The 12,113-nt window shown below is 43.6% G+C and overlaps 1 protein-coding gene across 2 annotated transcripts in view; it reads left to right on the plus strand.

Moving 5' to 3' along the window:
* The window catches only part of LOC115143885 (ATP-dependent RNA helicase DHX8-like), a 36,101-nt gene that overhangs the window by 3,163 nt on the left and 20,825 nt on the right, over positions 1–12,113 (plus strand). For both annotated transcript variants that reach the window (XM_029684325.2, XM_029684326.2), the window contains exons 7-9: positions 559–703; positions 825–1,028; positions 1,120–1,207. In XM_029684325.2, the coding sequence (XP_029540185.1) occupies positions 559–703; positions 825–1,028; positions 1,120–1,207 (437 nt within the window). The remainder of the gene's footprint in view (positions 1–558; positions 704–824; positions 1,029–1,119; positions 1,208–12,113) is intronic.

Here is a 12,113-nt window from a genome sequence, read left to right on the forward strand (position 1 = left end):
AATCATATGACCCACTGAAGAGATGAGTCTTCAGTAAAGACTTAAAGGTTGAGACCGAGTTTGCGTCTCTGACATGGGTAGGCAGACCGTTCCATAAAAATGGAGCTCTATAGGAGAAAGCCCTGCCTCCAGCTGTTTGCTTAGAAATTCTAGGGACAATTAGGAGGCCTGCGTCTTGTGACCGTAGCGTACGTGTAGGTATGTACGGCAGGACCAAATCAGAGAGATAGGTAGGAGCAAGCCCATGTAATGCTTTGTAGGTTAGCAGTAAAACCTTGAAATCAGCCCTTTCTTTGAAAGGAAGCCAGTGTAGAGAGGCTAGCACTGGAGTAATATGATCAAATTTTTGGTTCTAGTCAGGATTCTAGCAGCCATACGGCACTAACTGAAGTTTATTTAGTGCTTTATCCGGGTAGCCGGAAAATAGAGCATTGCAGTAGTCTAACCTAGAAGTGACAAAAGCATATCGAAAGCATGTATCCAACACGTTCTGTATCTTACGGTGATCCAATGTTTTGAAAACCCGATGTTGAAAACCTTTTTGGTTTTTCATTGTAGGAAACGCTGGGAGGGGTTGGTGCACATCTCTGAGCTACGCAAAGAGGGACGTGTTGCCAATGTGGCTGATGTGGTCCAGAAAGGTCAACGAGTCAAGATCAAGGTGCTCTCCTTTACTGGCTCCAAGACCAGTCTCAGCATGAAGGTAAGACAGCAACACAGAGCAGGAATGAATTCAAAGCCTACTGCCCTTTGGTAAGCATGATGAAGGACATGAAGCTAAATGAAATTATAACTGAAACTTATACTCTACTCTTGGTTGCCAGGATGTAGACCAGGAAACAGGGGAGGACCTGAACCCGAACAGGAGGAGGAACCAAGGCCCTGATGGTGGGGAGGAGAAAATCATGAGGAACCCCGACCGCCCAACCAACCTCAACCTAGGCCACGCCCCTGAGTTGGAGGATGACACACTGGAACGCAAGAGACTGACCAAGATATCTGACCTTGAGAAGTGGGAGATCAACCAGGTATGTGTACATATGTAGGGTTCATCAAGACATCTTTGCTCATTTTAGTAGTGTGATGTTGATCTATACATGGTATTTTTCCTGTCCTCAGATGATTGCTGCTAATGTTCTTTCTAAAGAGGAGTTCCCCGACTTTGACGAGGAAACGGGTATCCTCCCAAAAATTGATGATGAAGAAGGTAACATTTTAGCATGTTTTTTGGGGGGTCTGGAACAGTGATCTACTGAAAGCATTAGGGGTGTAATGATTCATCGATACAGATCGGAATCCGGTTCAATTGTTTAAGATGCTTCAGTCAAAAACAATCCAAATGTTTATTTATTTATTTTTATTTAACCTTTATTTAACCAGGTAGGCAAGTTGAGAACAAGTCTCATTTACAATTGCGACCTGGCCAAGATAAAGCAAAGCAGTTCGACACATACAACAACACAGAGTTACACATGCAGTAAAACAAACATACAGGCAATAATACAGTAGAAAAATAAGTCTATATACAATGTGTGCAAATGAGGTGAGATAAGGGAGCTAAAGGCAAAAAAGGCCATGGTGGCCTAGTAAATACAATATAGCAATTAAAACACTGGAATGATAGATTTAACAGTAGATGAGTGTGCAAAGTAGAAATACTGGGGTGCAAAGGAGCAAAATAAATAAATACAGTAGGGGAAGAGGTAGTTGTTTGGGCTATTTTATAGATGGGCTATGTACAGGTGCAGTGATCTGTGAGCTGCTCTGACAGCTGGTGCTTAAAGCTAGTGAGGGAGATGTGTTTCCAGTTTCAGAGATTTTTGTAGTTTGTTCCAGTCATTGGCAGCAGAGAACTGGAAGGAGAGGCAGCCAAAGGAGGAATTGGCTTTGGGGGTGACAATATGAGTGAGTGTGAGATATACCTGCTGGAGTGCGTGCTATGGTGACCAGCGAGCAGAGATAAGGCGGGACTTTACCTAGCAGGGTCTTGTAGATGACCTGGAGCCAATGGGTTTGGCGACGAGTATGAAGCGAGGGCCAGCCAACGAGAGTGTACAGGTCACAGTGGTGGGTAGTATATGGGGCTTTGGTGACAAAACGGATGGCACTGTGATAGACTGCATCCAATTTGTTGAGTATGGTGTTGGAGGCTATTTTGTAAATGACATCGCCAAAGTCGAGGATCGGTAAGATGGTCAGTTTTACGAGGGTATGTTTGGCAGCGTGAGTGAAGGAGGCTTTGTTGCGAAATAGGAAGCCAATTCTAGATTTCATTTTGGATTGGAGATGTTTTATGTGAGTCTGGAAGGAGAGTTTACATTCTAACCAGACACCGAGGTGTTTCTAGTTGTCCACATATTCTAAGTCAGAACCGTCCAGAGTAGGTGCAGGCAGCGATTGGTTGAAGAGCATGCATTTAGTTTTACTTGTATTTAAGAGTAGTTGGAGGCCACGGAAGGAGAGTTGTAATGGCATCGAAGCTCTATGTCTTAAGTAGTTGAACATGTTATTACTCCAACCTCGTGGTAGTGACAAACTGACACGTTTTCAATACTGTCAAAAACCAACTTTATATCAAAGGAGTGCCTTTGATTTGACGGCCTGCACATGCTCAGTTAGGCGTGACCAGATGTCATGTTTCTATGCATGAGCTTAGCTAGCCAACGTCGCCATGACATCGCCTACATGTGTGCTCTATCGGAGAAGCCGTTTCAGCCTGTCTTCATGCTGTACTGTCTTTGGTTTCTCTAGAGATAAATCAGATCCAGCCTGTTGTAGTTTCCCAACAGGCCAATATTCTACATAGTTTAGCGCATAAAACATGGTAATTAACTGCGACCATAATCCATTGCTCATCTACCTGTCCGGTCTGTTTCTTTTATGCCTGCTACGGAAGAGAAAAGAAGGCGCGGTCGTGAGGGGATATAGAGAGCAGCTGTTGATATTCAGCAGTCATAAAAGTATGCCTTATTTACTTTGAATTACTTCAAAATAGTGATTTTGTCAGACAGGATAGGCAGTAGCTCTGTAGAAATGAGAGGACTTGGAATTAAATGATTAAGTCATCAAATGAAACAAATGTAACAAACATAACAATTTAAATATATTTTTTAAAGTCATGTGAATAAATTATGGTTAATAAGTGATCAGCAGTAACGGGCAGTCACTACCATTATGGGACTTTTATTAATTGTTTCGTTCTGTGTTACAAGCATTCAACCCAAAATCGAAAACCGTGGTTGTTTTTATAATCGCACTGACCTCAAAAAGCACTAGTCGCTCAGTGCTATTAATATTGCAAGACAACACCGCAAATAAATAAAAAATGTTTGCCAAAATTAAAGATTTGGGTGAAATCCAATATAACACAGAATGAAACTCTCTCTATTTTTGAAGTATTGTAAAGGCAGTATTATGTTATGGTATGCTTGTATGCTTGTCACCAGCAGGGCCTGGGGAGTTCCAGGATCAAAATAAATATGAAAGCTCAGGTAAAAATGTAGAGGAGAAATCACCTCAGTCTTCTGAAAACCTAACCCTGGGATAGTTATATTTTTCAGCGGGACAATTTTTGACACATCTTAATGCCAAAAACACACTAGAATGGCTTTTCAAGAGGTATTGAGTGGTCCAGTCTCAGTCCTGACATCAATTTCCTTGAAAATCAGAGAAGGTTTGAATTTTGCTGTTCCCTACCGAATGTACTGCATGAGCAATTTTGAGAAAAGCAATGGATAAACAGTGCCTTCAGAAATGATTCACCGTTGACTTATTCCACATTTTGTTGTTACATTCTAAATTCTAAAGCCTAAATTCTAAATCGATTAAATACATAATCGCCCAATAACGACAAAGTAAAAACATGTTTTTTGAAAATATCCTATTTACACACCAGTGGCGGTCGGTGCCGTTTAAGATGAGGGAGGACGATTATTTTTTGGGGTGCATGGCCTTATTTCTATTACAGCCTATTGGATGACTGTCATTCATATTCCATTTACCCTGCTCAATGTAACATCAATTGGTTTAGGTTATTACATGATACTCACATTTTCCCTATACCCATCATGAGGTTGCGCCAATGTAGCCTAGGAATGAAAGTCTTCAATGTAGATACACAGGTCGAGAGAAGCGTTTGAGTAGCCTAATCACACTCTTCACTGCATCTAGCTGATCTAGGGTGTAATCATTAGCCCAACATTTGCAAATGAGAGTTTCTATTGGACAAATTCAGGTATGGTTATCCCCATTCTGTCAGTTTGCTTCTGTCAAAGAAACGTTTTTCAGTTCACAGTTCACTTTCATTCTAGTTCACTTTCATTCTAGCCACATACAAACAGCATGATCACTTTGCTCGTTAATTCCTTCTTGCATCTACATGCTCTCCTCCTCTCACCTTTTCCCTTCACTTCAGTGCACTACACATCAGCTGTCTGTGAACAGGTGAAAAAACCTTTCCAAGCCAAACCTTCATATCATAACCGTTAAACACTACACACAGCTTACATCGTTGTCACCATATTAGCTGACGTCAGTCAACATAGCTACTAGAACGAACGCGCTAGTATACCCGGTACAATCATGCAGTACATTGTACAGTTAGCAAGCAGTTTAGCAGTTACTCCGGCGGGCCCCGGAGGCAATAAATTAATAAAACCAAAAGCTTACCTTGGATAGCCAAAGCTAACATGGCATCCCTCTCTGTTTGGGTAGGCTAAACTAGCTAAGTAAGTGAAAGTCAAAAAGAAAAACCCCCAAAATATATAGCTAGCTCTCCTTGCTTCTCCATTTTAAGAAATTAATTTGTTCAAAATTGTTCAACTATTTTCTTTTTCTCTCTTTGAGTCAACTACTCACCACATTTTGTACTGTAGACCTTCATTGCAAAACAGTGTGTTTTAATAAATTATTGGTCACGTGAATATATTTAGTATACTTTTATCTAAAATTGATAACTTTTTAAACTTTTACTATTTTTATTTTTATGAAATTCACTGAGGATGGATCCTCCCCTTCCTCCTCTGAGGATCTTCCACTGATTTACACCCCTGAGTCAATACTTTCTAGAAGCACCTTTGGCATAGATTACAGCTCTGAGTCTTTCTGGGTAAGTCTAAGAGCTTTCCACACCTGGATTGTGTGACATTTGCCGATTTAAAAAAAATATATATGTTTACAATTTTCTAAATTCTTCAAGTGCTTTCAAATTGGATGTTGATCAATTCTAGACAACCATTTTCAAGTCTTGCCATACATCTTCAAGCTAATTTAAGTAAAAACTGTAACTCGGCCACTCAGGAACATTCACTGTCTTCTTAGAAGCAAGTGCAGTGTTGAGTTGACCTTGTGTTTTAGATTATTGTTCTGCTGAAAGGTGAATTCATCTCCCAGTGTCTGGCGGAAAGTAGACTGAACCAGACATACCTTTAGGATTTTGTCTGTGCTCCATTCCGTTACCTTTTTTATCTTGAAAATAACTCCTCAGTCCTTAACGATCACAAGCATACCCATAACATGATTCAGCCACCACTAGGCTTGAAAATATGGAGTGGTACTCAGTAATGTGTTGAATTGGATTTGCCCCAAACATAACATTTTGTAATCAGGACAAAAAGTTAATCGCATTGTCACATTTTTTGCAGTATTACTTTAGTGCCTTGTTGCAAACAGGATGCATGTTTTGGAATATGTTTTATTATGTACAGGCTTCCTTCTTTTCATTCTGTCAATTTGGTTAGTATTGTGGCGTAACTACAATGTTGTTGATCCATCCTCAGTTTTCTTCTATCACAGCCATTAAATTCTGTAACTGTTTCAATTGGCTTCATGCTGAAATTCCTGAGCGGTTTCCTTTCTCTCCTGCAACTAAGTTATTTATTTTATTTAACCAGGCAAGTCAGTTAAGAACAAATTCTTATTTACATTGATGGCCTACCAAAAGGCAAAAGGCCTCCTGCGGGGACGGGGGCCGAGATTCTTTTAAAAAATATATTGGGAAAAAACACATCAGGGCAAGAGAGACAACACTTCATAAAGAGAGACCTAAGACAGCAACACATGAAAACACAGCATGGTAGCAACACCACATAACAACAACATGGTAGCAACACCACATAACAACAACATGGTGGCAACACAACATGACAGCAGCACAACTTGGTAGCAGCACAACTTGGTAGCAGCACAAAACATGGTACAAACATTATTGGGCACAGACAACAGCACAAAGGCAAGAAGATAGAGACAACAATACATCACACGGAGCAGCCACAACTGTCAGTAAGTGTCCATGATTGAGTCTTTGAATGAAGAGATAACTGTCCAGGTTTGAGTGTTTTTTTGCAGCTCGTTCCAGTCGCTAGCTGCAGCAAACTGAAAAGAGGAGCAACCCAGTTCAAGAAATAGTTAAGGGCTTGTAAAGCAGGATTGCACATTTTGGGTAATATTCAGAGGTGGAAACGTTCTGTGAGAATTAACGGAAATATATGCAAATTAATGTAGATGTTTTTTGTATTGGTTATATTTACCATATCATATGGAGACAGAAACATAAACCTTTTACCTTATCATAAGTAGACATGATTAAATCATTCCAATAGAAATAAAAAATAACAATTTAGTTACGAATTTAACTTTAATTAAACGAGGTGACTCTTCACATGGGAGGATTTCACTGAACAACAAAAGGGAATATTGAATGATCCCCAATGATCCATCGTATCTCCCAAAAATGTTTTCAACAGACATCTGTAAAATGATAGTCTAGAAACTAAAGCTTTGGTTGTCTTCCTCTCAGGTTTCCATGTCTTCTCCACCTCTTGAACGTCAGACTCTGAGGCCTCATCTTCACTGTCACTTTCCAACCTTGTTGAGGATGGCTCAAAAAGCCTCAAATTTGCCCGGATGGCTACCAATTTTTCAACCCTTGTATTGGTCAGCCTGTTGCGTGCCAAACAAGGACCAGTTGTGCTCTGAGGTGGTTGATGTTAGTGGGATTTGGAGGATGATGGAGGCAACAGGGGAAAGTGCCTCAGATCCACAAAGTCCCTTCCACCAGGTGGCTGATGAGATATGTTGGCACGACTGCCATATTGAGTCTCCATCCCAAAGCCATTGCTTTGAAGTGTACTTCGCCAGACTGCCAATAACCTTGCCCTCATCCAGGTTAAGGTGGTGAGACATGGTAGTGATGACACCATAGGCCTTGTTGATCTCTGCACCAGACAGGATGCTCTTGCCAGCATACAATCCGTACAATGGCTACTGCTGTAGGTTTCAGGCTGCTTATCACTCTCTCCCAAAATACATCATCCAGGAGGATCCTCTTGATGGGGCTGTCCATATCGGAGGACTGTGATATGGCCATTTCTTGTAGAGAGTACTTCACCTCCAGGATACTGTCAAACATGATGACATCACCACCCCAACGGGTGTTGCTGGTTAGCTTCAATGTGGTGATCTTATTCTTCTCACTTTGCTTGGTGAGGTAGATTGCTGCTATAACTTGATGACCCTTCACATACCTTACCATTTCCTTGTCTCTCTTGTAGATTGTATCCATTGTTTTCAGTGCCATGATGTCCTTGATGAGAAGATTCAATGCATGAGCAGCACAGCCAATGGGTGTGATGTGAGGGTAGGACTCTTTAGACCAAGCAGCCTTCATGTTTGCAGCATTGTCTGTCACCAGTGGAAATACCTTCTGTGGTCCAAGGTCATTGATGACTGCCTTCAGCTCATCTGCAATGTAGAGACCGGTGTGTCTGTTGTCCCGTGCGTCTGTGCTCTTGTAGAATACTGGTTGAGAGGTGGAGATGATGTAGTTAATTATTCCTTACCCACGAACATTCGACCACCCATCAGAGATGATTGCAATGCAGTCTGCTTTCTCTATGATTTGCTTGACCTTCACTTGAATTCTGTTGAACTCTGCATCCAACAAATTAGTAGATAGAGCATGTCTGGTTGGAGGGGTGTATTCTGGGGGAAGAGCATTCAGAAGTCTCTGCCAATACTCATTGCCTGTGAGCATCAGAGGTGAACCAGTTGCATACACAGCTCGAGCAAGACATTCATCAGCATCTCTCTGACTAGGTTCCTCCATTGAGTCAAAAACAACTTCTGATTCCAGGAGGACCATGAGGTGTTGCTATCGATAAGGTGTCTGATTCATAATTGCTCTTCCTCCCGGGGAAGGACTGCCCCTTCCATGATCTCGCCATCACGGTTGACAACTCCATTGTGTCCTCCTCCCAGAGCGCTAAGAACCTTGGCGTGATCCTGGACAACACCCTGTCGTTCTCAACTAACATCAAGGCGGTGGCCCGTTCCTGTAGGTTCATGCTCTACAACATCCGCAGAGTACGACCCTGCCTCACACAGGAAGCGGCGCAGGTCCTAATCCAGGCACTTGTCATCTCCCGTCTGGATTACTGCAACTCGCTGTTGGCTGGGCTCCCTGCCTGTGCCATTAAACCCCTACAACTCATCCAGAACGCCGCAGCCCGTCTGGTGTTCAACCTTCCCAAGTTCTCTCACGTCACCCCGCTCCTCCGCTCTCTCCACTGGCTTCCAGTTGAAGCTCGCATCCGCTACAAGACCATGGTGCTTGCCTACGGAGCTGTGAGGGGAACGGCACCTCAGTACCTCCAGGCTCTGATCAGGCCCTACACCCAAACAAGGGCACTGCGTTCATCCACCTCTGGCCTGCTCGCCTCCCTACCACTGAGGAAGTACAGTTCCCGCTCAGCCCAGTCAAAACTGTTCGCTGCTCTGGCCCCCCAATGGTGGAACAAACTCCCTCACGACGCCAGGACAGCGGAGTCAATCACCACCTTCCGGAGACACCTGAAACCCCACCTCTTTAAGGAATACCTAGGATAGGATAAAGTAATCCCCCCTAAAAGATTTAGATGCACTACTGTTCCACTGGATGTCATAAGGTGAATGCACCAATTTGTAAGTCGCTCTGGATAAGAGCGTCTGCTAAATGACGTAAATGTAATGTAAATGTAATAATTTTCAAGTAGAGGGACTTTTGTCAGAGGTTGCTTGTTGTGAGCGCCGAGGGAACTTTATGCACTTGGCCAGATTATTCTGCATCTTTGTTGCATTCTTCACATGATTTGGCACAGTATTTGCAAATGTACACAGCTTTACCTTCTACATTAGCTGCAGTGAAATGTCTCCACACATCAGATAATGACCGTCGAATTTTCCTGTAAAGATGAGAAAAAATGAGTAAAAAACAACAAATAAATCAAATCAAATCAAATTTTATTTGTCACATACACATGGTTAGCAGATGTTAATGCGAGTGTAGCGAAATGCTTGTGCTTCTAGTTCCGACAATGCAGTGATAACCAACAAGTAATCTAACTAACAATTCTAAAACTACTGTCTTATACACAGTGTAAGGGGATAAAGAATATGTACATAAGGATATATGAGTGAGTGATGGTACAGAGCAGCATACAGTAGATGGTATCGAGTACAGTATATACATATGAGATGAGTATGTAGACAAAGTAAACAAAGTGGCATAGTTAAAGTGGCTAGTGATACATGTATTACATAAGGATGCAGTCGATGATGTAGAGTACAGTATATACGTATGCATATGAGATGAATAATGTAGGGTAAGTAACATTATATAAGGTAGCATTGTTTAAAGTGGCTAGTGATATATTTACATCATTTCCCATCAATTCCCATTATTAAAGTGGCTGGAGTTGGGTCAGTGTCAATGACAGTGTGTTGGCAGCAGCCACTCAATGGTGGCTGTTTAACAGTCTGATAGCCTTGAGATAGAAGCTGTTTTTCAGTCTCTCAGTCCCAGCTTTGATGCACCTGTACTGACCTCGCCTTCTGGATGATAGCGGGGTGAACAGGCAGTGGTTCGGGTGGTTGATGTCCTTGATGATCTTTATGGCCTTCCTGTAACATCGGGTGGTGTAGGTGTCCTGGAGGGCAGGTAGTTTGCCCCCGGTGATGCGTTGTGCAGACCTCACTACCCTCTGGAGAGCCTTACGGTTGAGGGCGGAGCAGTTGCCGTACCAGGCGGTGATACAGCCCGCCAGGATGCTCTCGATTGTGCATCTGTAGAAGTTTGTGAGTGCTTTTGGTGACAAGCCTAATTTCTTCAGCCTCCTGAGGTTGAAGAGGCGCTGCTGCGCCTTCTTCACGACGCTGTCAGTGTGAGTGGACCAATTCAGTTTGTCTGTGATGTGTATGCCGAGGAACTTAAAACTTGCTACCCTCTCCACTACTGTTCCATCGATGTGGATAGGGGGGTGTTCCCTCTGCTGTTACCTGAAGTCCACAATCATCTCCTTAGTTTTGTTGACGTTGAGTGTGAGGTTATTTTCCTGACACCACACTCCGAGGGCCCTCACCTCCTCCCTGTAGGCCGTCTCGTCGTTGTTGGTAATCAAGCCTACCACTGTTGTGTCGTCCGCAAACTTGATGATTGAGTTGGAGGCGTGCGTGGCCACGCAGTCGTGGGTGAACAGGGAGTACAGGAGAGGGCTCAGAACGCACCCTTGTGGGGCCCCGTGTTGAGGATCAGCGGGGAGGAGATGTTGTTGCCTACCCTCACCACCTGGGGGCGGCCCGTCAGGAAGTCCAGTGACGAGCTTGGAGGGTACTATGGTGTTGAATGCCGAGCTGTAGTCGATGAACAGCATTCTCACATAGGTATTCCTCTTGTCCAGGTGGGTTAGGGCAGTGTGCAGTGTGGTTGAGATTGCATCGTCTGTGGACCTATTTGGGCGGTAAGCAAATTGGAGTGGGTCTAGGGTGTCAGGTAGGGTGGAGGTGATATGGTCCTTGACTAGTCTCTCAAAGCACTTCATGATGACGGAAGTGAGTGCTACGGGGCGGTAGTCGTTTAGCTCAGTTACCTTAGCTTTCTTGGGAACAGGAACAATGGTGGCCCTCTTGAAGCATGTGGGAACAGCAGACTGGTATAGGGATTGATTGAATATGTCCGTAAACACACCGGCCAGCTGGTCTGCGCATGCTCTGAGGGCGCGGCTGGGGATGCCGTCTGGGCCTGCAGCCTTGCGAGGGTTAACACGTTTAAATGTCTTACTCACCTCGGCTGCAGTGAAGGAGAGACCGCATGTTTTCGTTGCAGGCCGTGTCAGTGGCACTGTATTGTCCTCAAAGCGGGCAAAAAAGTTATTTAGTCTGCCTGGGAGCAAGACATCCTGGTCCGTGACTGGGCTGGGTTTCTTCTTGTAGTCCGTGATTGACTGTAGACCCTGCCACATGCCTCTTGTGTCTGAGCCATTGAATTGAGATTCCACTTTGTCTCTGTACTGACGCTTAGCTTGTTTAATAGCCTTGCGGAGGGAATAGCTGCATTGTTTATATTCGGACATGTTTCCAGACACCTTGCCCTGATTAAAAGCAGTGGTTCGCGCTTTCAGTTTCACGCGAATGCTGCCATCAATCCACGGTTTCTGGTTTGGGAATGTTTTTATCGTTGCTATGGGAACGACATCTTCGACGCACGTTCTAATGAACTCGCACACCGAATCAGCGTATTCGTCAATATTTTCATCTGACGCAATACGAAACATGTCCCAGTCCACGTGATGGAAGCAGTCTTGGAGTGTGGAGTCAGCTTGGTCTGACCAGCGTTGGACAGACCTCAGCGTGGGAGCCTCTTGTTTAAGTTTCTGCCTGTAGGCAGGGATCAACAAAATGGAGTCGTGGTCAGCTTTTCCGAAAGGGGGGCGGGGCAGGGCCTTATATGCATCGCGGAAGTTAGAGTAACAATGATCCAAGGTTTTACCACCCCTGGTTGCGCAATCGATATGCTGATAAAATTTAGGGAGTCTTGTTTTCAGATTAGCTTTGTTAAAATCCCCAGCTACAATGAATGCAGCCTCCGGATAAATGGTTTCCAGTTTGCAAAGAGTTAAATAAAGTTCGTTCAGAGCCATCGATGTGTCTGCTTGGGGGATATATACGGCTGTGATTATAATCGAAGAGAATTCTCTTGGAAGATAATGCGGTCTACATTTGATTGTGAGGAATTCTAAATCAGGTGAACAGAAGGATTTGAGTTCCTGTATGTTTCCTTCATCACACCATGTCTCGTTAGT

This window comes from Oncorhynchus nerka, linkage group LG16 (genome assembly GCF_034236695.1).
Source record: "Oncorhynchus nerka isolate Pitt River linkage group LG16, Oner_Uvic_2.0, whole genome shotgun sequence".
NCBI classification, from domain to species: Eukaryota; Metazoa; Chordata; class Actinopteri; order Salmoniformes; family Salmonidae; genus Oncorhynchus; species Oncorhynchus nerka.